We start from the raw sequence: 27,265 nt of genomic DNA, 5'->3' as shown, positions 1-27,265 counted from the left end.
TTGTCATTAAACATCTATTTATATTATTATTTTCCGTCAGCATATTAATTTTCCAATTTTGTGGTCGGACACTGGGATAATTACGTCTCAGTGTCCCACCGGCTTCTCCGGCCACTGATACATTGACGCATTCTATTATTTATTTAAATATTTTAATTAATAATTGTTATAAGTGGGTTCAAATAATTTTTCCTTGCTTAAGGGAGTCTTGAGTTTTCAAATGAATACAAATATTTATATTAAAAATCTTTTTGATATTATAAATTGTATTATTTATGAGAACCTAACGCTTAAACGTCCGGCTACTGGGACATTTACCTGATTACAGACTTCGCTTCTAACATTTAACTTCCACGGTATAACGCGATAGCGACCTACAACAATTACGTCCGTTGAAGTAATACCCGGGAGCAATGGCCGCGACCAGTATCTACGGCCCTGATACCTCCCTCTTGTGCGTTCATATACCCAGCGCAAAGTATTTATAATCGCGAGTATAACAGCTAAAACGCAACCGACAGTTCGAATCTTTCCCAGACGTTCAAGTCTGGGCTACGCCCCCGCATGCGTTCGAACAGAAATCAATCTTTCAAAAATATCAATCCGATCGGCGAAGCATCGGGAGTGATACGAAAAGTGTTGTCACAAATTCCTCATTCTAAAATTCTATAACTTTTCCCTGATTTCCAGACAAAATTACATGATAATAAGATTGAAAGACCGCTAATGTTAAACATAATGCTTTAAATTAAGAAGCGCCATAACGGTCAGAACGTTAAGATGTTGAACTATTGTAAATTCATTTAAATGAATTTACAATAGTTCAACATCTTAACGTTCTGACCGTTATGGCGCTTCTTAATTTAAAAAATTACATGACTTTCCCTGGTACTTTCAGTAATACTTCGAAATTTTTTTGTATTTTTATCCTGATGTAGAAACCCTCAAATATTTTATTCAGAGAACAATTTAACATAGCAATGTTAATTACTATTAATACTGCTGACACTGCTTGCATTTAATTGTTAAGTTGGAAATATTCCAAAACTGCGTAAGCGTAATGTATGCATAGACTTCTTTAAAGTCAAGAATTTTTATTTTTCAGAAAATTTTCCAAATTCCCTGACTGTTTCCTGATTTCTAGTTTTGTAGCAATCCTGGAGAAGACGTGAGAGTATATCGAAAGAAAGAGAAGTAGAGTACAAGAAAGGTCGGGAAGGAAGAGGACGACAAAATGCAAGAAGGGAGAGAAGGAACCCAGAGAAACGGTCGCCAGAGCGGCACGTTGAGCTGAGCGACTGGCACGTTTAAATAAAGAGCCGACGGTAGCTTGCACCGTTGTTGCCAGATCGGTCGATTATTGATCCGTAGCAGCCGGGGGTCACGCGTGCGCGAACCGGCAACACCGCGCGGCACCCAGCTGATCGGGAGCTCCGCTCCGCTCGACTCGGCTCGGTCCGACTGCAGCGAGCTGCCTCCCTCCCCTCTCCCTCCCTCCTTCTCTCTTTCTCACACACTCTCACTCGCTTGTACGAGAACATCGTCTCTCCTTGTTGCACTCGTGCAGCTAGAAACACAATATGCACAGCGGTAGGCAGTGTAGGCATGATATTCCTACCTAAGCGAACGACTGCTGTTGCCCCGGCTGTGAAAGGAAGACACACTCTTCTTCTCTACCCCTTTCCTCTCGCTGCGCGAGAGAGCGTGCTCTGGTACGAAGACCATAGCTTTCCTTCCCCGCTGCTTTCGGCGGCGCCTTTCAACGCGTTACGTAACCGATAGGTATATATTTTTTTCGTAGGCGGTTTAGTGAGAGAGTTGGTGATTCGTACTTAAAATTAACGCGGTTGAAAATTTTTCTGAAAGAAAATGATCCAGAGCTATCTCTAGTCAAATTGTATATTTGCATTTTACAGAATTATCTAATAGATTGCGTTTTTATTGGAGGCGTGAGAATAACATTGGTAAGAGAGAATAAATAATTGATCAGATACTTTCCTTGTGTGTATTTCAAACACACACACACACACACACACACACACACACACACACACACACACACACAAGGAAAGTATCTGATCCATTATTTACTCTCTCTTACCAATGTTATTCTTTTATTTACTCTCTTTTACCAATGTTATTCTGTTAGATATCAAAGGAGCAATGGTAACTCAATCCCTTGAGTTAAATGATATTTTGTTATTTTCAACTTCCATATATGACTCAATCTATTTCTGATTAGTTCAAAATAAACAACGTCTATATTAATGTATGCATTTAGTAAATAATAAACTAAATTTTAGTCAAACTTAATATAATTTCTTGAGTTAAATTATTTAACTCCATCGTTTTAATTAAATTAAGAACATATTGAATAGGACAATGGCAATCTATAGAATAAAAGTAACTCAAATTGTGGATTTGACATTATTACGAATTTACCTAACAGAGAAAGTAATAGACAATACATCTCTGTTCTTCATGTATTGTCTTCAGCTACCACATATCGCTCATTTCACAACATAATTAAAGAATTGTCATTTTTTAGTTGCTTGCAAAAAAAGAATAAAAATATGTATTTAAAAAACTCTGATAGAATGTACACCGAAATGTAGTTTTCTTAGACACTACTGTCTAGTATTACATACTGTATTCTTTTAGTTATACTACGTAGAAAATAGATAAAAACTCTTAATAAAATTTTATTTAGTGATTAAAGCGTGCAATTTTCCTGATAAAAATATGTGCAATTTGTGTAAATATCTACTCAATTACAGTTTAGTATCAATAGATTATTATCAGTTAAAAACTACGTATTTATTGTCCTGTTTATGTTCAGTAAATGGGTTCAGATTTTGCGCATCTTTTATACGCAGTAACGGCAGGTAAAGACTTACATTGAGAGTAGTTTTATTTCTCAGTTACTAGACAGAGTTAATATATTGTCTAATAACAGGGTTCAAAAATACATGAAATTTTTATTAGGGATACTTTAAAAGAACTCTAAGACTTCACTCTTCAAAGTAAGATTCGCTCTAAAAATTTTAGAGAGAATAGATATACTTTATCCCTTTACACTCAGATATTACACCAAAATTACATTTCAAGATTAATATTACAAAATTTTATTTAGGTTCAATAAAGTTCAAAACAGTGAGGAACTCGTTATCAGGAAAACTTTGTTTTTCTAGCTATTGTAGTCATTGTAGCTATTTTTCTAGCTATTTCTAGTCATTGTAGCAAATGAGCGATATGAATATGCGGTTTATTATATAAGTCTATCATAAGTACTCATATCGATAATGCGTTGTATCGATTAAAAAGGATATTGGTTTTTTAAGAGCACAGAGTTGTGCAACAACGTTACGTTCGACGACATGGCTGCCAGCGTTAATCACACCCTGCCATCTTTATTTTTACAATTCCCGAGTATGCGGCCATTTTGCACCATGTTCAAAGTATCTCGAAATTACAAGGACAAACGTAACTTTATTGCGAATTGTGTTTTTAGATTTTTTGGAGCAGAAACACATCTCATCCATGACGCAACTATCGCGTGTAATTCTATTCCACCGGAAGCACATTTGCCTTACCGTGGGCAAAATGAGGTTTTTATGAGACGCTCCAGGTGCAATCGATTCCTCCTCGATGCCATCCCTTCTCCATCCAAAGGATACCCACACCCAACTTCCACTTATCGACGTCGTTACATAACGCGCGCAGGAACTGAATCGTGTACTCGTGCCTCGGGTAAACGTGCTTTCAACGTTCAATGAATTATGCAACATGCTGCCAAAAGCGGCGCGCGATCTTTCGGGAACAAATTCCTCGAGCTATTCGTATCGCTGTTCCTATTAGAGATCTGATATTACGCAAGATAATTGAGGAAATGTACCGTCAAACTCTTTCTTTTTTTTTCGAGAAAATAAAGCTTGCTGGCATTCGTTATCATTTCTCACGATCACCCCTGAATTATTCAAACATCAAGATCGAACACTTTAATATCGATAGAGACCTTGCTTTTCATTTTATCTGGATTCACACTGAAAAAAATTGTTTATTTGACTAAATTAATTTAGTTGTCTTTATTTCTTTCATTGGAGAATATATGTATTTAAATTTAAGTCAAATATAATATGCTTCATTAAAAAATATAATTTAGTCAAATAAATAATTTTTTTTCAATGCAGAGATATAAGAGGATAACAGCAGAAACGCGCTTAGAGCAGCTAATTTAGAAATTATTATCAATAAATTTATTTAAATGCGAAGTCACGCCGATCTGAAAAAAATGTTCTGGTTGTATACAAGAAGTAAAACAAAATGCACTCTGATCATACCAATCAGAGTTTTGATATCGTGATTGAATTTCTGGTTATCTCGAGTAGAATCTTTGATAGATTCAACTATAAGTATCTGATTTGTATCTTTATGGTTCAATCAGAATTCCAATTAATGTAACTAGACTTTTTCCCAGTATGTTTAAAAAAGTGTGCCAATTCTTTTTTTTTTTTTTTTAATTTAGAAAACGAAGCTCGTAGGCGTTCGTATCATTTCTCATGATTGCCCCTAAATTATTTAAGCATCGAGATCGATCGTTTTAATATTTATTGAGAGAGACTTCGTTTTTCATTTTATCTGGATACAGAAATATAGGAAAATATAAGAAGAACTGGAGGTAAATATAAAAAATGGAAAGAGAACAAATGAAATAGGCGTTCAAAAAGAAAGAAATTATTCTCTTCTTCTGCTACCCTTTTCAGAAACTTTTGAAATTAATCGCCCTCATTGAAACTTTCCACCTTACAGTACTTTATTGTTTCCACTCCAAATGAGCTATTTAATAAGAAAAATTCGAAAAAGTATGGGATACCAGGCAATAGAAATTCCTCTTAACTCGATCTGCGAAATGAAAGACGTTCTTCCGCCGAAACTGTCCTCTTTTTAGCCTCAGAGAGCGCCACGATTTCCGCATCCGTGCACGACGAAAAATAGACGAAAATCGTGAGATCGATACGAAACTCGTAAAAGCAAGTTCCAAGTAAAACGATGTTTTATAGAGTAACCGCCATCATTATAACTAGTGAATCATCAGGAAAAGAAGGTTTTGACGTTCACAGAAAGAAAAAAATAGAAAAAAAAATAAATAAAAAATGAGGAAGAGGAAAAAGAAATATCAGGGCGAAACATCAGATGACCCTACAAAGCTCGCCTCTCCCTGACCATGACCGACGATGGCGAGGACGTGCAGGCAAGGACACGAAGGAGAGAGATGCGAGTTTTCGTGCGGCCTTCCCGTAACCTACAAAAACTTTGCCAATCGAGGCCAAGCCCGATTTTATTATTAGGTAACTGGAGTACGTAATCACGTTCCCGACCCGACTGATCTGACTCACAGCCGCAGTCCGGCTTCGCCGTCAGGTCATCGCGATTTTGCAACCCTTTTACTTACAAATTACAACTCTTACATTAGGAAGCGAGACGTTCTTTGTAAACAAACGAAATCTTGCTAGTGTGTGTGTTTTCTCTAGATAGATTCATAATCGATTCTTTTTTAGAATCTTATAATTGAAAAAAATATTAAGTTTTTAAATATTTGTTTGAATAGTTCAATATAAATATTTATTAAATATAAACATACATTTATTTGATACAAAAATCATTAATTTTTTATTTAATTATCATTTTTTTATTAAATAAATACTTATTTACTGTAAGTAAATGTTTACTTAGTACAATTCAAAGAAATATGTATTAAAATTTAGTAAATTTTCTTTCAGTGTAGCACTAATAATAAATATAATAGATAATAAAGTACAAAAAATAATAGCAGTAAATAAGATTTTATTATTACAAAACGTTCATAATTATGAAATTATTGATCCGATATCGAAAATAAGCATCTGCTTATTCCAAAATACATTCTCGCCGAGAACGATAGATTTTTAATCCATCGTTCGCATTTTATTCCTTTAAAGAAATTTAATACTGACCAATTTATTACTGAAAGACAGTAATTAATTACTTATTTGGAGTATTAAAAGTGCTAAACAACAGTGCTTTTAATACTTAAAAAGGTAGTTAGTTACTGCCTTTTAATATTGGCCAGTATTAGATTTCTCTAAGGGTTAATTGTTACATAATTATTACGTAATTTAATTATTAACCGTCAAGGTTCTTTGCACACAAGTTCCACTTTAAAACATAGTACCGCTCAAGTTCGCAGTGCCCTTTCGCGACAGCATTTCCTACCCAATCAGCTCTTATAGATCGTATAGCAGTCGAAATTGTGTGTCGAGGGCGACGCCGCGACGATGCCCAAGGTCATCCCGGCGAATAAACATACGTGACAGTTTTAGACAAGTTGAAAGCAAGTGTCCCAGACCGGATACTTCAAAATCCTTTTCCACCCTCCGCATCCACGAATGGACACGAAAAGCGCCGAAAGACAAACGCTCCAAAATTAGTGGCTGCGACTTGAAATGTTGCTTGCCCGAAAATATTTGGAAGCACACAAAGCCCCGATAATTCAAGAGTCAACGTATGAAATGAGGTCATCGTAAGACCAAACAGACTTAGCTTTGAGAGCTCCTGAAATATAACCTTACCAAGAATATTCATACAACTTACATTGTTGTCACTAGAAGAAAAAACTAGTAAAAAAAAACAGGATAAGACCATCCGAAAAATTTCGAAAACATAAATTGCACGAATCATTATAAAAGTAAGACCTTCATAATACAATAGAACACGTATTATTACACACTTTCGGGATAAAAATCTTATGGGCTTTCTACAATAAGCCATTAGCCTAAGCTTTAAAGGCCGCAGCACAGATTTTTGCATAATGCATAACGCATATTACATAAGCGAATCAACTAATCAGAATCTTTCCTTTCCTCCCATTCCATGGAAAAGAACAATTTCGATTGGTTGATTCTCTTATGCACTATGCATTATGCGTTATGCAAAAGTCTGTGCTGCGGCTTTAAGTCTTAAGCCGCGTAAGAAATTGACCAATCATAGTCGATTATTCTTCTCATGTTCGACTTAAATGGTTTATTGTAGAAAGCCCATTAAAAATTAGTGACCTGACAATGACTCGATTTTGCAGAAGAACCTTTTCTCGCCCATTATCTATTGCATCTTCCTATATATACACATTATTTATTTTATTATTCGTCAATTTTGAATACAATTATTATTATAACGATAAATGTGTAGTATAAATCACAAAATATAGTATAAATTATTACCTCTTCGGAGAGTCTATTGAACCCTCATTCAATTATATTTTTTATGTTAATCTGCAAATTTGAATTATATTGTTATTAAAACAAACTTAATATTCTTTTTTATACGAGTTATTCTTTAAAATCAATTACTACCTTTTAATCAATAAAAAATAAATGACCTCATATTGACTTGGGTCTCAAAGATCCAACGTCAGTAATTGTATTATACAGATTTTAACGTCAGATTCAGAAAGTTAACAGAGTTTTGCAAATAATATATTCTAGTGATACTGGTACTCGTAATCGATCGATGTCGAATGCCACCAACAGCCCATTAAATTTAAGCGGCCCATCCTTTTCTGCGTTACGAGTAGGTCGAAGGTTACCCATTAATTCTCTAGGACCGCAAACGTCGTGCATTTATCTAGGAGTAATCGCTACATATTTAATGAAAAACGGTTACACGTACATGAGACATTTATCTTCAAAATGGCGTAGATTACATCGTAAACACCAGCCTAAAACCAAATACGTACTTAAATCTTGATAATGATAACGCTGTTTTGTTGTTTCCATAACAAAGAGAAAGAGCCAGTTAACAGTAGATAAATGACATTGCAAATGTTTCTATCGGATTGTAAATAACATCTGAGAATAATTTTCGTAGATATCGCTAAAAATACATAGCCTCGAGTTTCTAGAATGGACGAGTGTGAAACGTTTGTTCCTTGTAGAAATTGTTTTATCAGAAAGGAAGAAACAAAAGATAGGAATCGATAGTCTAGATCAGAACGAATGATCTATTCAAAGTCGAAGTCGAAGTCGAGTTGAATCGCGATAGTCTATGGTTACGCGAAGATAAAATGTTTTCGAACGTGCAGACAAAATTCACGCAAGCAGTATCGTTACGTAGATTACTGCTATGGTTGCGGCATGAAAATAATTGTCGTTAACGTAAATGAACTGATTAATGCTGCATTTTATAAGAATTCTAAAAAAGAAGAAGGACAAACATAAGAATTCAAACATACGATAAGTGTAGAAAATCAATTATTATATTGGAGAGATATATGAGGAAATAACATAAGGAAAAATGCTACGGTTTTAAAAACTGTATAATTGAATAAATATGATAATAATATAAATTATTATGAGGTGTCTAATTAAAAAAACTGTGATATTTAAGATACAAAAAATAAGAAAAGACTGTAGATTTAGGTTTAGGTAATAGTAATATTTAGCTATATATATAATAGGTTTTAGTGAGTCATTAATCATGAGGTATGGATGGACGCAAATATCAGGTTAATCTTTAAGGTACAGTTTAATACTGTAGGTGGTTTAATACTGTGTAAGTTGGTAAGTGGAGTGCTCAGAATGTGTTCTAAAAATTTTAATTTTATAGTTAATTTTTTACTAATATATTAGTTAATATTTATAATTAATATAATTAATATATAACTAGTATATTAATAATATATACTAATTATTTTTAATAATATAAAATAGAGAAATGTAAAAATAATAAATTTTGAGACTTCTAAACATCTGGAAAATATCTGCCTTTTTATTTTCTTTTTCCAGAACAAGGTCTTAAAGAAAATTATACCTGGGTAACTGTGACCATCCTACCTACTTAAAAATTAAGAGAAGAAATCATAAACCAAGTCCCTTCTTGGTATATATAAGCTAAAGTAATAAATATTCTACAAAAATTTTAAAAGAAACAGTACACTAAATTAATCCCAAATTACAACAAAATTTTACTGAATATTGAATCGAAAGCCAAATAAAAAAATATTGAAATAGAGTTCTGTATTAAAGCGAAAAGTATTTCCAGTCTGAGAAAATATTGGAACAAGTCATATTTCCAAATGTCATTAGTTCTCAGTAATCGGTTGCAATTTATCGGAGATTGAAATAGGAATATCTATACAATCCTTTTATTAAAATATAATTTACATTTTACATATATCGCAAAGGTGCGACGTGATCCCGTCCTCGTGGCCGATTCGCGTAAAGACGATCGATGTTCCAATAACGCGTGCCGTCACGGATTCTTCGTCACACAAATAGTTTTATCGAATTATTGACCTTCGTTATGCACTTGCGGAGAAGACGAATCTATTAACGCGAACGAATAGCTTCGATTATTCGCGAAGCTCGCCTGGTATGAGAGATAACACTCTTTGCGGCAAACAGAGAAATCGCCCAATTGCTGCGAAGTTTATTGACAAATGGCTGCTCCTGATTCGTGTAATAAGCAGTTACATGGCTGTAAACGTGTCACGCAATGCAGACGATGTTCGTTCTCATTAATTCGGCCGCGAAATTGTTTTCCTCGCGTTATCATTGCGTACAATTAACCGAGTTGCCACTCGGTTAATTTTTTTTTGCAAAACGATATCGTATTATCTGCACATGCTCCGCCTTCAAACCGATTGTTTGCAAATAATCGTCGTGTTACATAATTGCTTGTTATGGAATAAGTAAGAATTACGCGTCGCGAAGGTTTCTCTCCCAACAACAAGAGTTTCAAAATATGTTACGCTTTATTTGCACTCAGAAAAATATAGCAATGACAACTGCAAGTTTTATGAAAAAGTTTGGTAATAGTTATCAAATATTAAGTAAAATAATTGCAATTGAATGTTCAATTAATATAACCAAAAATAATTTTACTTTTTTCTAAATATTTAATATTATAAAATATAATAATATAATCAACCGTTTTGTAATAATTACTAAATATTTAGAACAGTAAAATTATTTTTGGTTATATTAATTGAATATTTAATTATTTCACTCGACATTTGATAGCTATTACCAGATTCTTTTTTTAGTAATATGTAGAATTAATGTACATAGTGGAATAAACTATTTCATAATTGCAATAAAATAAAATAGTTCATTCAACTAAGTACAGTAATTCTAAACATAAAATTCTATACTTATATATAGTTGTCATCTTTATCATTTTTTGTCATCATTATAGTATGTCTTTTTCTCTGAATATAGAAAATGTTTTAGAAAAATTGGCGGAAAATTAGATTCATTTTTGTTAGCGAACATATCGAATTGATCCGCGAAAAGACTCTTTAAACCAATTTTGGATTTATCCTAAACCTGCGCCTTTCCTTCAGGTTGGAAACAGCATTGAACGATGTTTCCGATTTGACTCTAAATGGCCTGCATGTCGTAATGTATGGTAAAAGCGTGGAACAAAGTTAGGTCACGGATCGATGTTGCACGGTGGGAAACCTAAGGGACACCCCGCTTCCATCCCTCCTACATCAAATACGCGACGATACGCCTTTTACGTTCAGGTAGAAATCAACGAAATAACGGCAAACGCATAATAACGGCTCCACGGGGGAATCCAGATCTGCACGTGACATTTTTATAAATAACTTGGACGACACGAAAACTCTATGCTATTTTTCCGAAGCGCACGGTACGAGGTAAAAGCGAACAAACGGATTTCACGGGAAAGCGTAGCGGCGTTCGACGTTAAAGTAAAAGTGAAAATGCAATCGTTCTTCACTTGCGTCATCGCGATTATATTTCAAGCGGCTGGACTATGTCACGACGTTCATAGTTCGATAATGCAAATTTTAACGATGATTAATACTTTTTTTGCGATTAGAATATGCTTCCTATCCACGTACGCTAATAATATCTGCATAATGTCTATTTATATGCTCACATAGAAAGCGTAAAATGCATAGAAAATAGCAAGTTAGACCTTAGATAGCGATGCATAGATTGTAGTATACCGAATCATTATTTCTAACAATTATTATAATACCTACAAAATTTTTAAGAGAAACATATAAATGCTATTTTAAAACCACTATTATTATTAGAAATTAAATTTGGCATATTATTTTTTGAGTAATAATTTTATAATTTTATACACCTACAAGTGTATATAGATTGGTATTTTATAATTTATAACATTAATTTCGTTTATGAGAGACTTCGATTAAATTTTGTTTAACTGCTGCAAGTTTTTCGGAATAATTGATTTCTAGAAAAAATAGGCGCTTTCCCAAAAAGTTTACGCGACAGCTAGACATCGAGGCACCGTGGCGAGATAGATTTGATTAAACGCGAACAAGAGCGTGGGAGCATCCTTTGGCCCGGACGCTCGTGAGATTCTACCGTCTCGCGTCTGCACGACCGGTTCCATTAGTGAGAATCAAAGTTTAAGGTCCCGCAGACTCGAGGCCGACCGGTCTGTTAGCACAACAGTTGTCGAAAGTTTTTTTATCTCCATGCACTTATCTTCATTAAGAGATCATGATAAGGCACACTGTCTTCGATCTCGAAAATGAATCGATGCGTAAAATATTTATACAGTTGCACTAGTAGCTATTTATAATCCTAGAAACGTATGTAGAATATCTCTCTTGAATCTATACATTTTAAACTTTTGCCATTATAAATGAGTTCGTAGAAGTTCTATTATGTACGATATTCTATTTACGATTCTGTCCCTATCTGGGAGACACTATTTATGATCCAACCGGGAACAAAATCTTTCTTTCGCGACTCTAAATTTATTCTGGATGAGTTCTAAAAGTTCGTAATTCTATAGCCTTATTCGTAAATTTTTATCAGTAATCCCAAAAGAAACAAAGAAACATCTGTAATCTCAAGAAATTCTTACTTTTTAAATTGTGCAATAAATCTAGATTTATTTTAAGTAATTCACTACAAATTTTTCAAACTCGTTTAACTTTGACCATAAATTTAAATTGATAATATCAGTTATGAGCTAATCAGTTTTACATTATTCTCCCCGACTGTTAGTTTTCTCCTAGAGATTTAAAGATGAAACATTGCTATAAAAAAAAACGAGCAAAAATCAAGGATAAAACGCAATTGTTCCTCGCTCGCACAAACTAGTGTCGGCAATCTAGCAAATGCTGACAGCTAATTTGGCACTGAACTTGCAACTATTTTAGACTGTCAATCGCGATATGGCAATAGCTCGAAGACGGCTAGACTGTGGCCAAGATGTCCGAAATGTCAGACGATAAAACTAGACGCACCTTCGCGAGAATATTCAAAAAAACGATCGACGAATCCGACGATAACGCTGAAATAGACTTGGTCATCGCGCCAATGACGCGAGCATAAGAAGACACATTAAGGCTTATTCCAATGTAAGATTAACTTTATCTCGGTTTAATTTATTCTTTACTTTTTTCTAATTCTAAGAATTAGAAAAAATAAATAGTAAGGTAAACAGAGATTCAAATTATTCTTACATTGGTGGAATCGAATTTAAATGGAGCAAGTCTCAGCGGACATTCGATGAATTGAAAAGCTCCGGGTAGAAACGGCCTGCCGAGAAATCCCAAACTCTCACCGAGCATTCGACACAGTCATTGTCGAGGATCTTCTACATGAAACTCTCCCTTCCTTCTGTATCTTTCGTTGAGCCACTCTTTCACAGCAGTTCTCTCTCTTTCTCTGTCTCTCTCTCTCTCTCTGTCTCTGTCTCTCTCTCTCTCTCTTTCTCTCTTAAATCCTGTTCACAGAAACGTACTGACAAGGTCTGCGTCGGCGCCAACCGACTGAGGAGTCGGCGACGTTGCCGGTTTGCTCAAACCGGTGCTCGCCACGAGGAGAATCCGCTCCGGTAGAGTCGTGGCCGGAGCTCCGCTCCATAGTCGGTTTTTGCATCTGATGTGCAGCGGGCGGACACAGCCGGCCACCGGGAGCGCGATATGCACGAGCGTGTCATGTGACACGCGTGTCAAGTAGTGCGCGACCGCGGCGTTGCTGCACACGACGCCGGACACTGACGGAGACGGTTATCGCGTCTGGCAATAGGATAACAGGAAAGAAAGAAGACGAGACAAAGAGGGGGAGAGAGAGAGAGAGAGAGAGAAAGGGAGAAAAAGCAGGGATAGAGAAGGAAAAATAAAACGTTCTTGCTTGCGTTCTTACTTGCGTGCGTGCGTGCGTGCGTGCGTGCGTGCGTGAGAGAGCATCGGTACCCGGTTAACATTCTCCGTAAACTTAAACCTGGTATTTTCTCCATAAGTCTGATCCTCGGTAGCGGTGCAACGCGCAACACGGTACACAATACGGTACGCGGTGAGCGCAATTATGTTACCAGCGCAACGCGGCGACGGCACCGACGAGAGTATCGTCACCCACGCACCGTCATTCGCCACCATCGTCAGCGTCATCATCGTCGGTAGACATCTCGACGTTGCGAAATATTGTACTGCCGGATTACTCGCAAATGGAACGACTCTCTCTTCGCATTACTACCCGTCCCGATTTCTTTCTCGAAGCAATATATCCGGGATAGCCCGCGGAGAATACAATCGTGATTCTCGGCAGGTAGGTAGTGGAAGAAGCGAGAGTTCTTAGGGTTGCGAAGGGTGATGGACGCGACGACGTTCGCGAACACGTGGTCGAGTGATCGATATATTTAAACTACTACTGGCAGTGTGAGAAAGAAAGAGAGAAAGAAAAACCAAGAGATAGAAAAAGTATAATCTGTTTGCGGGTAAATAAAATCTTTGTCCTTTAGTCGGGCAAAGAAAGAAGCGTGGTCGTAACGGACCATAATTCGAGAAAGTCCTTCGTGAGGAAAAGCCTACCCGTCAGGACATGGGAGATCGCTATACTCGTGCAAATCGTCACATTGCAGGTTTTAGGAATGCGGGTGCGGGTGGCAAGGGGAGGTGATGGTCCACGCTTGAGGTGGTTGGTTTTTCTGATCGTAGTAGTGGCGGTGGTGCGAGTCGCGAGTGCACCTTCGGACACGCTGTCGTCGATCACAAACGCGTCGTCATTCTCGTCGCGAATAGAATGTCCCAAGGGATGCGAGTGTGCGGATATAAACAGCAGTTTGAGATGCGCGAGGCGCAACTTCTCCAGTCTCGTCTTACCACGAGACGTTACGAGCGTGTCGCTGAGAAATGTCCAAGAGAAGGTGATTCGGGCGACCGCTTTGGAGAGGACCGTCAAGCTGCGACGGCTGGTCTGGTCGTCGAGCAGCATCGAGAGAGTGGAGTCCGGCGTATTCGACGCTACCCCGCATCTCGAACGACTCGATCTAGGTGATAATTGGCTGGCCGACTTACCGTCGGATGTCTTCCATCCATTGCATCAACTTCAGTACCTGAACCTCACCGGGAACCGGCTGGCCGCGCTGCCGCAACAGCTGTTCCATCATCTGGATCGCCTCCAGGAAATCCGTCTGGCGGCGAATCTACTTTCTGTACTGCCTTATCAGGCGTTCTCGTCCGCCAAGAAGCTCGTGCGACTCGATCTCAGCGGTAACCGGCTAGTCTCGCTGCCGGATCATAGCTTTCAGCCGAATCGACAGCTGCAGGAGCTACGACTGGTCGGCAACCGGCTGACAAAGCTGCCGCCGCGGCTGTTTTCCGGCTTGGTGCAACTGAAAATGCTCGATCTCGCTGACAATGAGATCGACGCGTTACCACGTAGTCTCTTCAACGACCTGACGGCCTTGCAACACCTCGATCTCGAGGGTAATCCGATCGCGCATATCGCGGACACCGCGTTTCAAAGCCTCGCCAATCTACGATGGCTCGATCTGAGTCGTTTGCCGATCTCGTCGTTGCCCGATAACATCTGGCGACCTGTCAGCAGGCTTAGGACTCTCTTGCTATCTGGGACCAAATTGGAGAACCTTCGAAACAAAAATTTGGCTGGCCTGACCGAGTTGGAGACACTGGAAATTACAAACAGCCCGTTACGAGAGATCGGCCAGTTGACTCTGAATGAGACACCGTCCTTGCGTAGAATTGATTTGCGTAACAACGAGCTGACTTTCCTACCTGCGAATGTGGCACATCTACCGTTGCTGGATGAGCTGCAATTGCAGGGCAATTCATGGGCCTGCGATTGCCGCATGTTTTGGTTTGTCAAATGGGCGGAGAGCAGGGCACATCTGCGTGCAGCTTTCCAAAGCGGGCTCAAATGCGGCCACGAGATGGACAGCACCGTAGACATCCTACAGACATTACGCTACCTCGAGTGCAGTCCACCAATTCTAGTGCAGGCTACCAAAACTCAGCAGTACCTTCTCTTGAGTTCGGTGCTGCTGGAATGCGAGTTCAGCGGGAATCCCGCGCCTTCCTTGACCTGGGTAACTCCGAGCGGTCTGGTGCTTCATTGGGTACCAGATCCAGGCTTCCCCGATGCATTCGTCGAACATCCGAAGGTGCACAGCTGGCGGACAGATCGGCCGGTTGTCGATGACAACCGCATTCGCGTCTTGGAGAATGGCTCCCTTTACATCGCGACGCTGTTGCGACAGGACGTAGGCAAATACAAGTGTACGGCGGTCAATCCGATCGCCAATGAGACCATCTACATAACGCTGCACATGGACCCAATAACCTTGCACAATATCAAGATCTTTAGCATCCTCGTCGGCGCAATTTGCGCCGTGGCGTTTCTTCTACTGACGTTAATGGTACAGCTGCTGCGGTACTTGTTCTTGAAGTGAGTATTCATAGCAACATGTAGAATATATGTAAGAATATATGTTAAAAATATTCTTCTTGAATGTGTCTTCGCGACTGTGTCATATGCCCGCATGTGTCGGTCAATAGAGCCATTAAACAGTTCGAGTGATAGTAACCACTCGTCAAGAGCATCAACTTTGACGAGTAAAGCGAACAAGTCGACGGAAGGTCAGGACGCGATCAATAACTTCACCTGACGATTCCGACTTCTTATATTCCTTTCGTTTATAGCTCTCTCGTTAACATTTTTCCCCTTTCGTAAATCTCACAGGTGCGGATGTATCAAGTGGTGCATGTGCTGCAGACGCGTGGGCGTGACTCCGCGGGCCAAGCAGATCTACCAAATGCTCGATAATATCGAGCAGTACAAGAGTCAGCAACTCGAAAGACTAAGGGAGAACTACACGCAGCAGGTGCATAGAATTAAGGACAATTGCGTTCAGCAAGTGGAATGGATCCGCGACAGCTATGAGGGTCAAATGCAGCATATACGAGACATACGGGATTATGGTACCAGCCACCTGACCGCGCTGAGAGATCAGTACTATGATCAGGTACGATAGACAAATTCCCCATGAAGATTCTTGCGCAGGACTGTACTCATCGTAATTAATTTAATTGCTTTTATTACCGTATTCACTTTTTATCTCATCATAATCTAGTTACAACGCGTAAAGTAATAAAAAATTCATTAGATACGTCTCTTTTCGATATTGACGAAACGATTTTCCATTAAAAGAAAACATAAAGAGGCTAAAAAGAAAGTCGTACAGCGCATTAGTTACGACAAAGACGATATAATGCGAGATCGTATACAATAGATACGTATCTAGTCGCGTCTATTTTGTTACTCTTTCGCAGGTAAAGAGGGTACGGGACTATTCCACCAGTCAGCTGAATTGGGTACGCGAGAATTACGTCTTCCAACGGAACAAGATCCGCAAGTTCAGCGCTCATCAGGTATTGCGATTGCGCGAGAGTTACAAGTACCAGCAGCAGACGTTGGCCAAAGTCCTGGAAAACCTGCCGAATCTGTACTTCGATAATTGCCGGAGTGGCTCGTGCGGCAAGAGCGACTCCATGATATTCGATCCTACCAAGGACAACCTCAACGGCATGGATACGTATTTTAAAGCGAAGATCGACAATCTGGTGGCGGGAGCAAGTCTGGACGACGTCAACAGCGAGTATTACACACCGACCGAGCTATCGTCGATCAGCCCGCACGGCCAGAACATGATGGAAGGCATTCATATCAATTACATTGAGGAAAGCGATCCACCGCCACCTTTGGGACCGCCTACAGTGTTACCCACTTCGACGATACTGCAATATATCAATGAATACGGCAGCACGCTGTATAAGAACTACGAGGACGACAAGCCAATCTTCAAAGGCTCTAATGGTACAGTCTTGGCTAAGGAATCCCGGAGAGAGACTCCGGAGGTTCTGGGACTTCTAGCACCTAGCAATAGTCTACCTGATCTTCCACGCGAGACTAAACTTTAACCGGCAGAAATTAAAGCGCGTTAAAGTGGCCAAGAATGGGTTCCTGTTATCATTTAAGTTATCAGAAAATAGAAAAGAGATTGTTCTCGGACAATCAACAGGAGTGGAACGTAGCGAAAGTATCATTGCCACCTTGCGTCCAATAAGTGAAAATCGCGTCTTCGATGTCGAGGAGATCGCTTGAAGCTTCTTCCTGCTTTTGACTGTATGGCTAATTCGAGGAAAGTGCTCTAGAAGACAGTTCAAGAAGAACTCGTGTGAGTGCCAAGAAACGAGAGATCCTTCCTTTGCCGAGATCGATGACTGTTGATGATGATTAATCGCAAGAAAGTGTGTGCTAATCTAGGAGAACAAAAAAAAATTACGGACAGCTTTCAAGGACTACTCTTGATACGATCGACCTTGCAACCTGTCCGTCTCTCGTTAAGCGACGTGTGCTTTTTTTCATCAGTGTCATCGTTTTTGGATGACTGTCATCATCCGAAAGGATAACGATTTCAAAATAAAAAAAGAGAAACACGCGAATTACATTTCGCGTCCTCGTCAACTATAAATTAATTTCCTCTTACAAACGCGACGAGGAGGAAAAGTAACTTCGCCTAGTTGTCAATTCCAAAAGTCTTAAGATTGCAAGTTCCGCAGGGAATCATTCTCAACCCTTTCTGTAAATATGCGTGCGTGAAAGTTTTATGTATCAGTGATATTACAAAAAAAAATCGGATCATCCTCTCATTGCGAAAGACTGAGGCAGCGAGATCGATATACCCGCAATCGTTCATTTTAATTGTCTCGATTTTTTCATTTAAAAATTTTCAATTAAAAATCGGCGGGAGTCATCAGCGTTCGGTTGCTCGCGTCCTTTCCTTTTTTCTTTTTCTTTTTTTTTTAAGCACTTGTGTTTAACGTAATAGATTACAAATTAATCACAATATAAAAGTATGTGCCTATCGGAGAAAAAAAAGGAAACATGCCAGAAAGTAACCAACGTACGTACTTAATTTTTTAATTATTACATAGCAACATATCTCGAATCATCCGGCATTCGTGCGAAAAAAAACGAAAGAGAAAGGAAATTATAATAAAAAAAAAAATTATATTGGCTGTTAAATACAATATTTTAAACAAAAGCAGCGTTTCAGAGAAAGAAATTGTATGTACAGATTTAGTTGCAACAAAGTTGCTCTTATAGAAATTTTGCCAAGATGCACCCCTTTGTTGAATAAATCCTGACGAATCGTCGCCAAGCATCTACATCTTAATCCCCTATCCAAATTCCATATCGTAATTAACTTTGTAGAAAAATATATATTAAAAACTTTATTCTTTCTTTTTTAGAGACACGTGTAAATAGAAAGATAATAACTACTAACTGTTAATTAGCGATATTGTTAATTAACGAAGTTGCTAACTGTAAGCCATTCAATTAACGCGAACTTTAATAATCGGGAAAGTATCTCCGTAATACATATATTTATCATTCAGTAACTGAATTAGAAAGACGAGAGCAACAATAGTCAGAATATCAATAATTTGTCCAATTTAAATTTTTAATGGATTAAACAATTTTACAAAATTTAACAAAAATTTCAATTCCAAATTCTGTAGCCAACTACCTACAGAATAAAAATGATAAATTTCAATAATAAATTTTCAGAACGTAAAAAAATAATTTTAAAAATATATTAATTATTTTTTTACAGCATAACAAAATAATTTCACTTAAAACATTTGGAAATGAGTTTGTCCTAAAAAGAATCAATATCAAATTAATTCTATGCATAATTTTTTTATTTTATAATACTCTTATCAAACCTAGATTTTATTAAATTTAAATCTACACTCCTACAAAATAGAGAAAAATAATGCTATTCATAAAAAGTGACATCTTTGTGTACAAATAATTAATTTAAAAATTCAAAGCAAAACGTAAAGAGCAAATGAGAGATTAATTTAAAATTATTTTGAGAAGTAATTTCTTGAAACTGTATAATATATAAAGAAATACGTTAGAAACAATAATTATAGACGTTTGTTTTAAATTCTGTTTACAAATATAGCTCGTAACAATATTTATTTTCTAATAGACGTAGCATAAACTGACAAGGCAATTTATGGTTGAAGGACGTAAGATCTCAAGAGATTCTTTAGTTTAAATATTTACGGACTTGGTTCCTTCTCGTTAAGAAATCGTAAATCTCGGTCGGATCGTCAGGAATGCAATGCTTTTATGTTGAAAAAATCACGCGATGAAAGGACACGTGCATACCGATTATCTAAATGATTACTGCTGATCCTAGAAACGGTTGAGTCACCTATTACAACAATATCAATGGAACGAAACGGAAAGGAAAATGACTGCGGCCAGAAGAGTATTGACGTTATTTTTGGATCGTGTCAGCGACAAGAGAGATAAAATTTTATCACGCTTCTTCCGTCTTAGACGGAGGGGGAAGCTGCACACGGGATACGCAAGACGAAGCAGAACCATGATAGAAACCATGTGGTTGGTCTCGGCATCGTGGTGATTCGTAAGGAGAATCCTATTCTATACCAAGAGAAACCCGACCGAGCTAAATTCGAGTGGAATCGATAGGTTGCTCGAATTTGATGAAGCTAGAGTCAATGTTTTCTCAGTGAAAAGTTGAAACGTAATTACAGAGTATCCAAATGTTTTTCAATATAAATAATTGGCGTAATCCATCGTGAAACAAACAAATGCATTATTTTCCACGTTATTAGCACGTGTCTTGCATACCGGTGAATTCTATAAAAAATGAATAGCAAACTTTTTAATAAATATATACATTATACATGCGTAGAAATATATTCGTTATTGTCAGAATCCGAACGTGCATCATGTAATTTTATATAGTAATTATTTTTTAAATAAATGATCAGTAAAGATAGAGGATTTTCAACATCAATAATCATTTGATGATATTTAGAATTTGTAATGTAATATGTGAATGAATTAGAAATTTATATCAAAACTGACTGAAAGTCGCCAGCAGAACAATCACTTTTGTGAATGCTGTCAAGTAAACCAGAGTATGTGTATATATATATATATATAAACATGTTGCAATTATAATGCAAACCTTTAATTACCACGGTGTTTCTCACAGTGGTTTTCGTAGCGGTGTTAATATATAAAATTATTATGCTAACAGCTTCTGGCTTCTGACTGAAACACGTAAAAATACAGTAAGAATGCGAAGAACAAAATTAAATCATAAGAACACACCAGATGTTGCTGAAGAATGTCGAATTTCAGTATATATTACTGAATAAGAAAAGCATTGCAGTGAAACATAAGACAATTATGCTTACATCCAACTGCAAAATATAACATTTATTTTAACGGAAAAAATGAATTTATTTTACAGAAACATCTTTATTTAAAAAATTGAATTTTTACTTATATATATATATGTGATATCTTTTATATACAAAGCACATTTATATATCAAAAAATTGTTAAATACGAATTGTCAATTTTTTCTCAATAATGTCCATCCTAAAATGATTAATTTAATTTCACATTGGAAATCTAGTCATTATACGCAAATATTTAATATTTGCAACTGTCGAGATGTTTATTCTGAAAAATTTCACAACTTAGAATTTTTATTCAAGATCTTTCTAAGAAAACATCTCCGCTTTTATTAAAGAATACTTTTCAATTGTTGATTCCCTTTTTAGATACACCCGGTATTTGGCCATAGACCGATTAATCAGAATAGTAGCACTATACAAATAGTGCAATCGATCAACCTAATTGTACCTGGTCCCATAAATCTCGCAGATATTCGCGTGCACTAATTCAAATAAAGGTCATTTTTACTCTAATTTACTTAATTAATTGGTGGTAACTGTAAACAAAATTACACACTTTGTGGTTAAATCGATTCGCAACTTCATTAAGAATTCGGACAGACTGATATTTAATAGCACCGTATTTCTCATTTGCAATAAACTTTATTTTAAAATGAAACCAGATTTACAAAAAGTGGTACATTTGCGTGCGTATACAAATTTTGATGTATCGCACAATAGTAAAATAAAAATCAGGCGACGAACTCTAAGATCCCTATTTTGTAATTCTTAACAACGTGTCAATATCGTTGCCCAGTTTTTTTATTATGTAAAACCTTCGCAACGACAATATATACACATGCCGACAATGTTAATAGTCACAGAATAGGGACCAAAAGTCTAGAAGATACAATTTAGAATTTACTGAAAATGGCATAATTATATAAGTAATGAATAGTCTCTGATAACGCTGTCCCATATAATCCTATCGATATTTATTGAGGCTTTTGGCAAAGCTGTGAGTCAATTTATCTTTTTTTGTCACTCTTCCTAATGTCGTGATACTTAAGGTGAACGCACATAGAAATAGAAGTAAGCAGCAAGCAGTAAGCAGTAAGACGTACGAAGTAGGCAATTAACATTGCCAGTATATCTATACATATGAAAGATGGCGGATTACGTCTTACTGCTTACTGCTTACTTCTACTTCTATGTGCGTTCACCTTTAGTCTTATTATTTTGAATGTTACCAAATTGTTTAATTATATAATTTGATGAAAAAAACGAAAAACTTTGAATGTAAAATGTTAAGAAGAAAAAGTAAGAGTTGAACTGTATACATTGTGTGATATTTAATTCATATTAATATAATTGCCTTCTTCGATGCTTACCAAACTTATTGATTCACTGTGAATACTTTGGAGGTAAATTCTCTCTCAATTTAAAAAAACATTAGAAAATATCCATATTTCAATGAGGACATTCATTATAATTCCAATCCAAAAAATGCGATCGTTAATACCAACATCTGCGGTTTGACTTTTATTAGCTCTTCTTCAGTTATGAAGCAATTCGATAATTGCATTTATGCAATTATTAAAAAAACCATTATCGCGTGCAAAATGTAATCAACATCGAAAGTATTTGGAATTAATGTTCAATTAATAACCGTCAGTTTGATAAAAATATAATTAAAAAGATTAATTATTATAATCTTTTCATCTCTCTGACTAATCTTTTGACTAACATGCCCGACTATGGATAAATCAATACTGTTTCGCAGTTCCTTCATATTACATCATTCTTCTATTTAAGATTGTTATATGGAAAAGTGTACGAGTAAATACCTTGATCTAGAATAAAAGCAATCGTAGCACTGCAAACTTCAAAATTTTAGCAGCTATAACTGCGTTAAAAATAAACGAAATTTAAAAAAAGAATTTCAAAGTATTTTAAATTTCATCTTTTAAAATCTCTACTTTTTTCGAAAAGACAGTATGTCTTTTGAATTTTTGTGAATCTGGTAATTTTTATATATAAAAAAATTAAAAGCTAGACAAAATGGGAAATGTTCATCTCACTTTGCCTATGCCTAATTTCTATGAAAGATTCAAGTTTTCACCACAAAATCCTTTTTTTTATAAATATTCCTAAGATTTTTTGTTATTGAGTTATCGCGGATCAAATAAAAGGAGTATTTTGAGTTTGATTACTCATGACTCCGTTAAAAATCGTCATACTGCAATTTAAAAAACAGACATTCCTAAAGCTGAAACTTTGCTTTATCAAATGCAAAATTGTCAAATTTTTTAAAAAACATGTAGACATAGGGTGAGGCTATTCCGTCAGTTTCAACTTTAGTAATACGAAAATTTACGATAGTAAACAATATCTCTTTGCAGTGACATGATTATAATTATATTATACAATCATGATTGCTCGTTGAGGGCACAAGTACACTAAGAAAAAAATATCTTAATTTCAAAGAAATATTTCTTTACTCGTATTCAAACAAATTATTACTTTGGATCAATGAAAATTTCTTTAAAATTAAAATATGTTTTTTAAAGTGAAAAAATATCTTAATTTCAAAGAAATTTTCATTAATCCAAAGTAATAATTTGTACGAGCAAAGAAATATTTTTTTGAAATTAAGATATTCTTTTCTCAATGTACAATCTTTATCAAATACAACCCTAATCAACATGTTCTGTTCAGAAACATAAATATCGTGAGAAATGAACGAAAAAGCACCGCCTTACCCTAATACAAATAAATAGCACTACAAATTTTTGTTCAAACTCAATAAAATCCGACAGATTTGTTTACTCGGCGTATTTTTAATGTTAATTAAACGGGTATCTATTACGCAAACTAAGTCAGGATGTTCTTGGGAGCGACAAAATGAGAGAAACTCTACTACGCTAGAGAATAGTTTAAAATTTAACTATTTAGCTATTTCTCGGCACATCGAATCTTAAGCGACAGAATCTTTTCTGTGTTTCCTTCGTATGTCGAATACTCGTACTTGTGCTTCCAGCATATATATTTTTTATACGACATCATTTTTAAACCGCGAAGCCTTAAAGGAGAGATAACGCATTTATATGCAGAATGTAAATTAAAATTGATAATATAAAAAGGCGCTATCAGTGATGAGAACGTGATCGAGACATGTAAAATCGAAGTAATTTGATGAAAGTAATCATGCCTAGTTGCTTTCTAGAAATGACCTCGCGCTCCAGAATATATCGACAGTGGCAAAATTATTATTAAATAAGAATAAGTACTTAATAATAAGCAATGCTTAATAGTTCTCAGAAAGAATTACGAAAGTACGCTTTTAATAAAATTATAACAAGTTTTTCATTGATCAAATATTTTGCCAATTAAATATTTCAATATAAAGTGTATAAATTTTTACATTATTTTTTCTTAATTTTGCAAATAAAACGGTAAAAAAACAGAAACTTTATTGTCATTCTTAAAAATCGAAAATGTATTAGCACATTAAAAATTAATTATGCCACTACAAATCAAATATTTTATCATAAATAAAATTAGAAAAAACGGGTAATAGAATTTATTCTATCTATTCAACTCACGAATGACATTCTCTTTTGCCGAAATTAAATACTGTAAAAAAAATAATTTTGTGGTGGTTTATATACTGTAGTGCGTATTATATAGGAACGTTTACTTTTAGTAACATGAGAGGAGCTTTAATTTCTTATTATGCAAGAGATGTCCTGAGATACCCCGAAACTATGGATCATTCGTTTAGGACATCCTGTGATAACTTCGATACTTTTAACGAGTCTTTTAAACGCTGTGATTTGTAAACCTTCGAAGAATATAAATTATTGATGTAAAATGAAATTTGCAATATGATCTAATATGTTTATTAGGTATACAACAATAAATTGCATAAATTGCGCACGGCAGAGAACGGTCTCCAAAGCGACTATGAAAGTAATGATTAATCCAAGTATATAATTAATATTAGAGTCCGAAATCACATTTTGATCTCCAGTCGAAACCGAAAACGAATATTCGGTTGTCATTCAATTTCGGCCGAAAACGAAATCGAAACTTCGATAAGCATCATTAAAAAGAGAGAGAGAGAGAGAGAGAGAGAGAGAGAAGCTAATGGAGTCACATTTTTTCGACCGGAGTTGAAATCGACATTTTTGGATTAATTTTACAGAGATCGTATAATTTTTAGAAATCATGACAAATTTATGTACTCTTTAAAAAACAAGATTTTATTAAAATATCTAACTATAATAATATAATAATATCGCATCCACTATTTTTAAAGAAATCAAATTATAGTTATTATTAAGATCAAAGTTTGTACTCAAATTGTCTTAAGCTTCATCAACGAGTTAATAGTTAAAATCGAACAGTTGTTTTTTGAACGCTCACCGGCGCGTTGCAACTTATACAATTTCGGTTTACCCACTGAAATTTTCTCTTAATTTCGGCCGAAACCGAAATCAAACCGAAATCCTGATTTTTTACCGAAACTGACCGAAACCGAAATTTCGGTTGGACTCTATTAATTATACTCGTTTATATAAATTTTATTTATATTACGTGCGTGTTTATATAAATTATTTTCAAAAATATTGGAAATAAATTATGTATAATCAAAGTAAAAATTTATAGTGAGCGCTCCGAAGTGATGTTTGCCAGTCACTTGAATTTGTTAAAAATATCAACAATTATTGAATTATAGCTACTCGTACATTGTAGTACAAGTAGCTGTTGTGTTATAGTTCGATCTTTGGAAATATTTCGGGTACCAAAGAAGAAAAGTTTGACGCACCTACTCTTTTTAGGTTGAACTGCTGTTCTCGTATTGTCGGAACTATCACGAAGAGAAAAGTATTCGATATTTATGACTATGATTGCACAGTAAATTAATTATGGGGTTCCATTTTTATAACTATTGTTATAATAATTATTACTATGTTAATAATATAATAATTATATTTATAATTTTATATAAAAAAACATAATTTCCTAGTCATTTTTTCGATGCCAAGTATATCTATTTTTTAATATAGAATTATAAATATAATTATTGCTAACACTATAACAATAACAACTATAAAGATAGAGCTTCTAACCATAATTATTTTACAAATTATTGTCACAAATACCAAATATTTTTCTTTCAGTGTAATTTCGGCGAGCGTTACAAAGACTAAATGATTGTTACGACGGTTATTCCTACAATACCGTTCGAAGTATCTATACAATGTAATTTGCCAAGGGGTACCTTCCAAAATTTAAAGCCTCTTGTCCAAAATTTAAAGTATCTTGTCGAGTTGCTCGTCGACAGTCTTCTATTTTTTATTCCGAGATACTTTAATGGTATAAAAAAAAATTATCGATGAAAAACTGCGAAAGCATAAACTGTCATTTTCTACGTCGTAAACTTGCGGAACAAGGAGAAAACGGCACCAATCTATATGTGCTGTTCGAGCACTATTCAAACATATTGAAAAATTAGGAGAGACCGAGCGGTTAAATCGCTTTAATATTGCGATAGAATGATGTAAAAGACCTAAAAGCCATTTGTAACGAAGAGATTTGTTCACTTTTGCGAAAATAATCCCGAGTAATATTTCTCTCGACCGAGATGATGACGTCGAATCTGTTCAACTTGTATCACATAGTTTTCAAAATTAATAAATCTCATTGTTTATTGCGGTACTTTTTGATTTTCTTCCACAACTTTTTTTCGCACATAACAAATTGCATGTAATGATTGATCAAAATTTGATATATTACATTCAAAAATATAATTAATTATATAATATGAAGTATAATCAATAAAAGATTGTATGTATATATAATCTTTTAATATATTTAATCTTTAATTGTTTATGCTTTATTATATAATTATTTTTGTATAATATAAATGTATGTGTAAAAATAATTTAATTTTTTTGTGAACATATATAATATATATATATAATCTTTATATACATACATATATATATATATGTCAAAACAATATTAAATCATTCATTAAATTATTGTTGCACTCATTGTTTTCAAATGGTAATCTATATTTAAAGTAGTATGTAATTAAATATACAAATTTTCATTATTTAATTAATAATAAACACTACTGTAAGTATGGTCATCGGCAGAAATTTTTCGCACATGATCTTACAGAAAAAAAGAAAAAAAAATTTCAGTACATACCTTTTCCTGCGTCCGATTCCACACGATCACACTATGACCACTGTTGATCAAATTTTTCACGATACCGCTACCCATGATGCCGAGCCCGAGGAAACCAAATTTCAAAGTCGATGGAAGGATATTCTTCTCTCTGAGAGTTTGCGACATTGTTTCGACGTCTAAAGGTGGCGTAACCTGCGAAACAAGGAAAAGGAACGTTACGGGAAGGGAATAAACACCTATTCCTAATATTTTCTTTGCAAAGAAAAACAATTTTATGTGAATTTTATGTTATTTTTAAAATGTATCTTTTTCAAATAACACACAAATGTTCCTTCCACAATAAATGATTAATCCAAATCTTCAAATTCCCTATTCTAGATAATAATTTGAACTGTTGTAAATAAGAAAATCGTAAGCTATCAATGATAAAAAATTAGAATTAATTTGTGATTTCAGGATAACGTTTTAGTAAAAAAA

At 35.4% G+C, this 27,265-nt stretch overlaps 2 protein-coding genes across 2 annotated transcripts in view; one reads left to right on the top strand and one right to left on the bottom strand.

Annotated features, from left to right (window-relative positions):
* The window catches only part of Ndf (Nucleosome-destabilizing factor), a 49,038-nt gene that overhangs the window by 16,070 nt on the left and 5,703 nt on the right, over positions 1-27,265 (bottom strand). The window contains exon 7 of the mRNA XM_018445981.1: positions 26,807-26,980. Within this exon, the coding sequence (XP_018301483.1) occupies positions 26,807-26,980 (174 nt within the window). The remainder of the gene's footprint in view (positions 1-26,806; positions 26,981-27,265) is intronic.
* On the top strand, positions 13,186-18,508 carry LOC108721432 (leucine-rich repeat and immunoglobulin-like domain-containing nogo receptor-interacting protein 3). Its single transcript, XM_018445980.1, has 3 exons — positions 13,186-15,737; positions 16,032-16,314; positions 16,622-18,508. Exons 1-3 carry the CDS (start codon positions 13,921-13,923, stop codon positions 17,267-17,269), a joined length of 2,748 nt encoding a protein of 915 aa, XP_018301482.1. The 5' UTR covers positions 13,186-13,920; the 3' UTR covers positions 17,270-18,508.

The sequence above is a fragment of the Mycetomoellerius zeteki genome, unplaced genomic scaffold (genome assembly GCF_001594055.1).
Source record: "Mycetomoellerius zeteki isolate Tzet28-1 unplaced genomic scaffold, Tzet1.0 scaffold172, whole genome shotgun sequence".
Lineage (NCBI taxonomy): Eukaryota > Metazoa > Arthropoda > Insecta > Hymenoptera > Formicidae > Mycetomoellerius > Mycetomoellerius zeteki.
Note: the sequence above shows the minus strand (reverse complement) of the source record. Positions and strands in the feature narration are given on the sequence as shown.

Coding starts and splice junctions, on each gene's coding strand:
- LOC108721432 (XM_018445980.1), top strand. CDS start 13,921: ATGCGGGTGCGGGTGGCAAGGGGAGGTGATGGTCCACGCTTGAGGTGG. Junction 15,738..16,031: donor CTGCGGTACTTGTTCTTGAA/GTGAGTATTCAT, acceptor TAAATCTCACAG/GTGCGGATGTATCAAGTGGT. Junction 16,315..16,621: donor GAGATCAGTACTATGATCAG/GTACGATAGACA, acceptor ACTCTTTCGCAG/GTAAAGAGGGTACGGGACTA.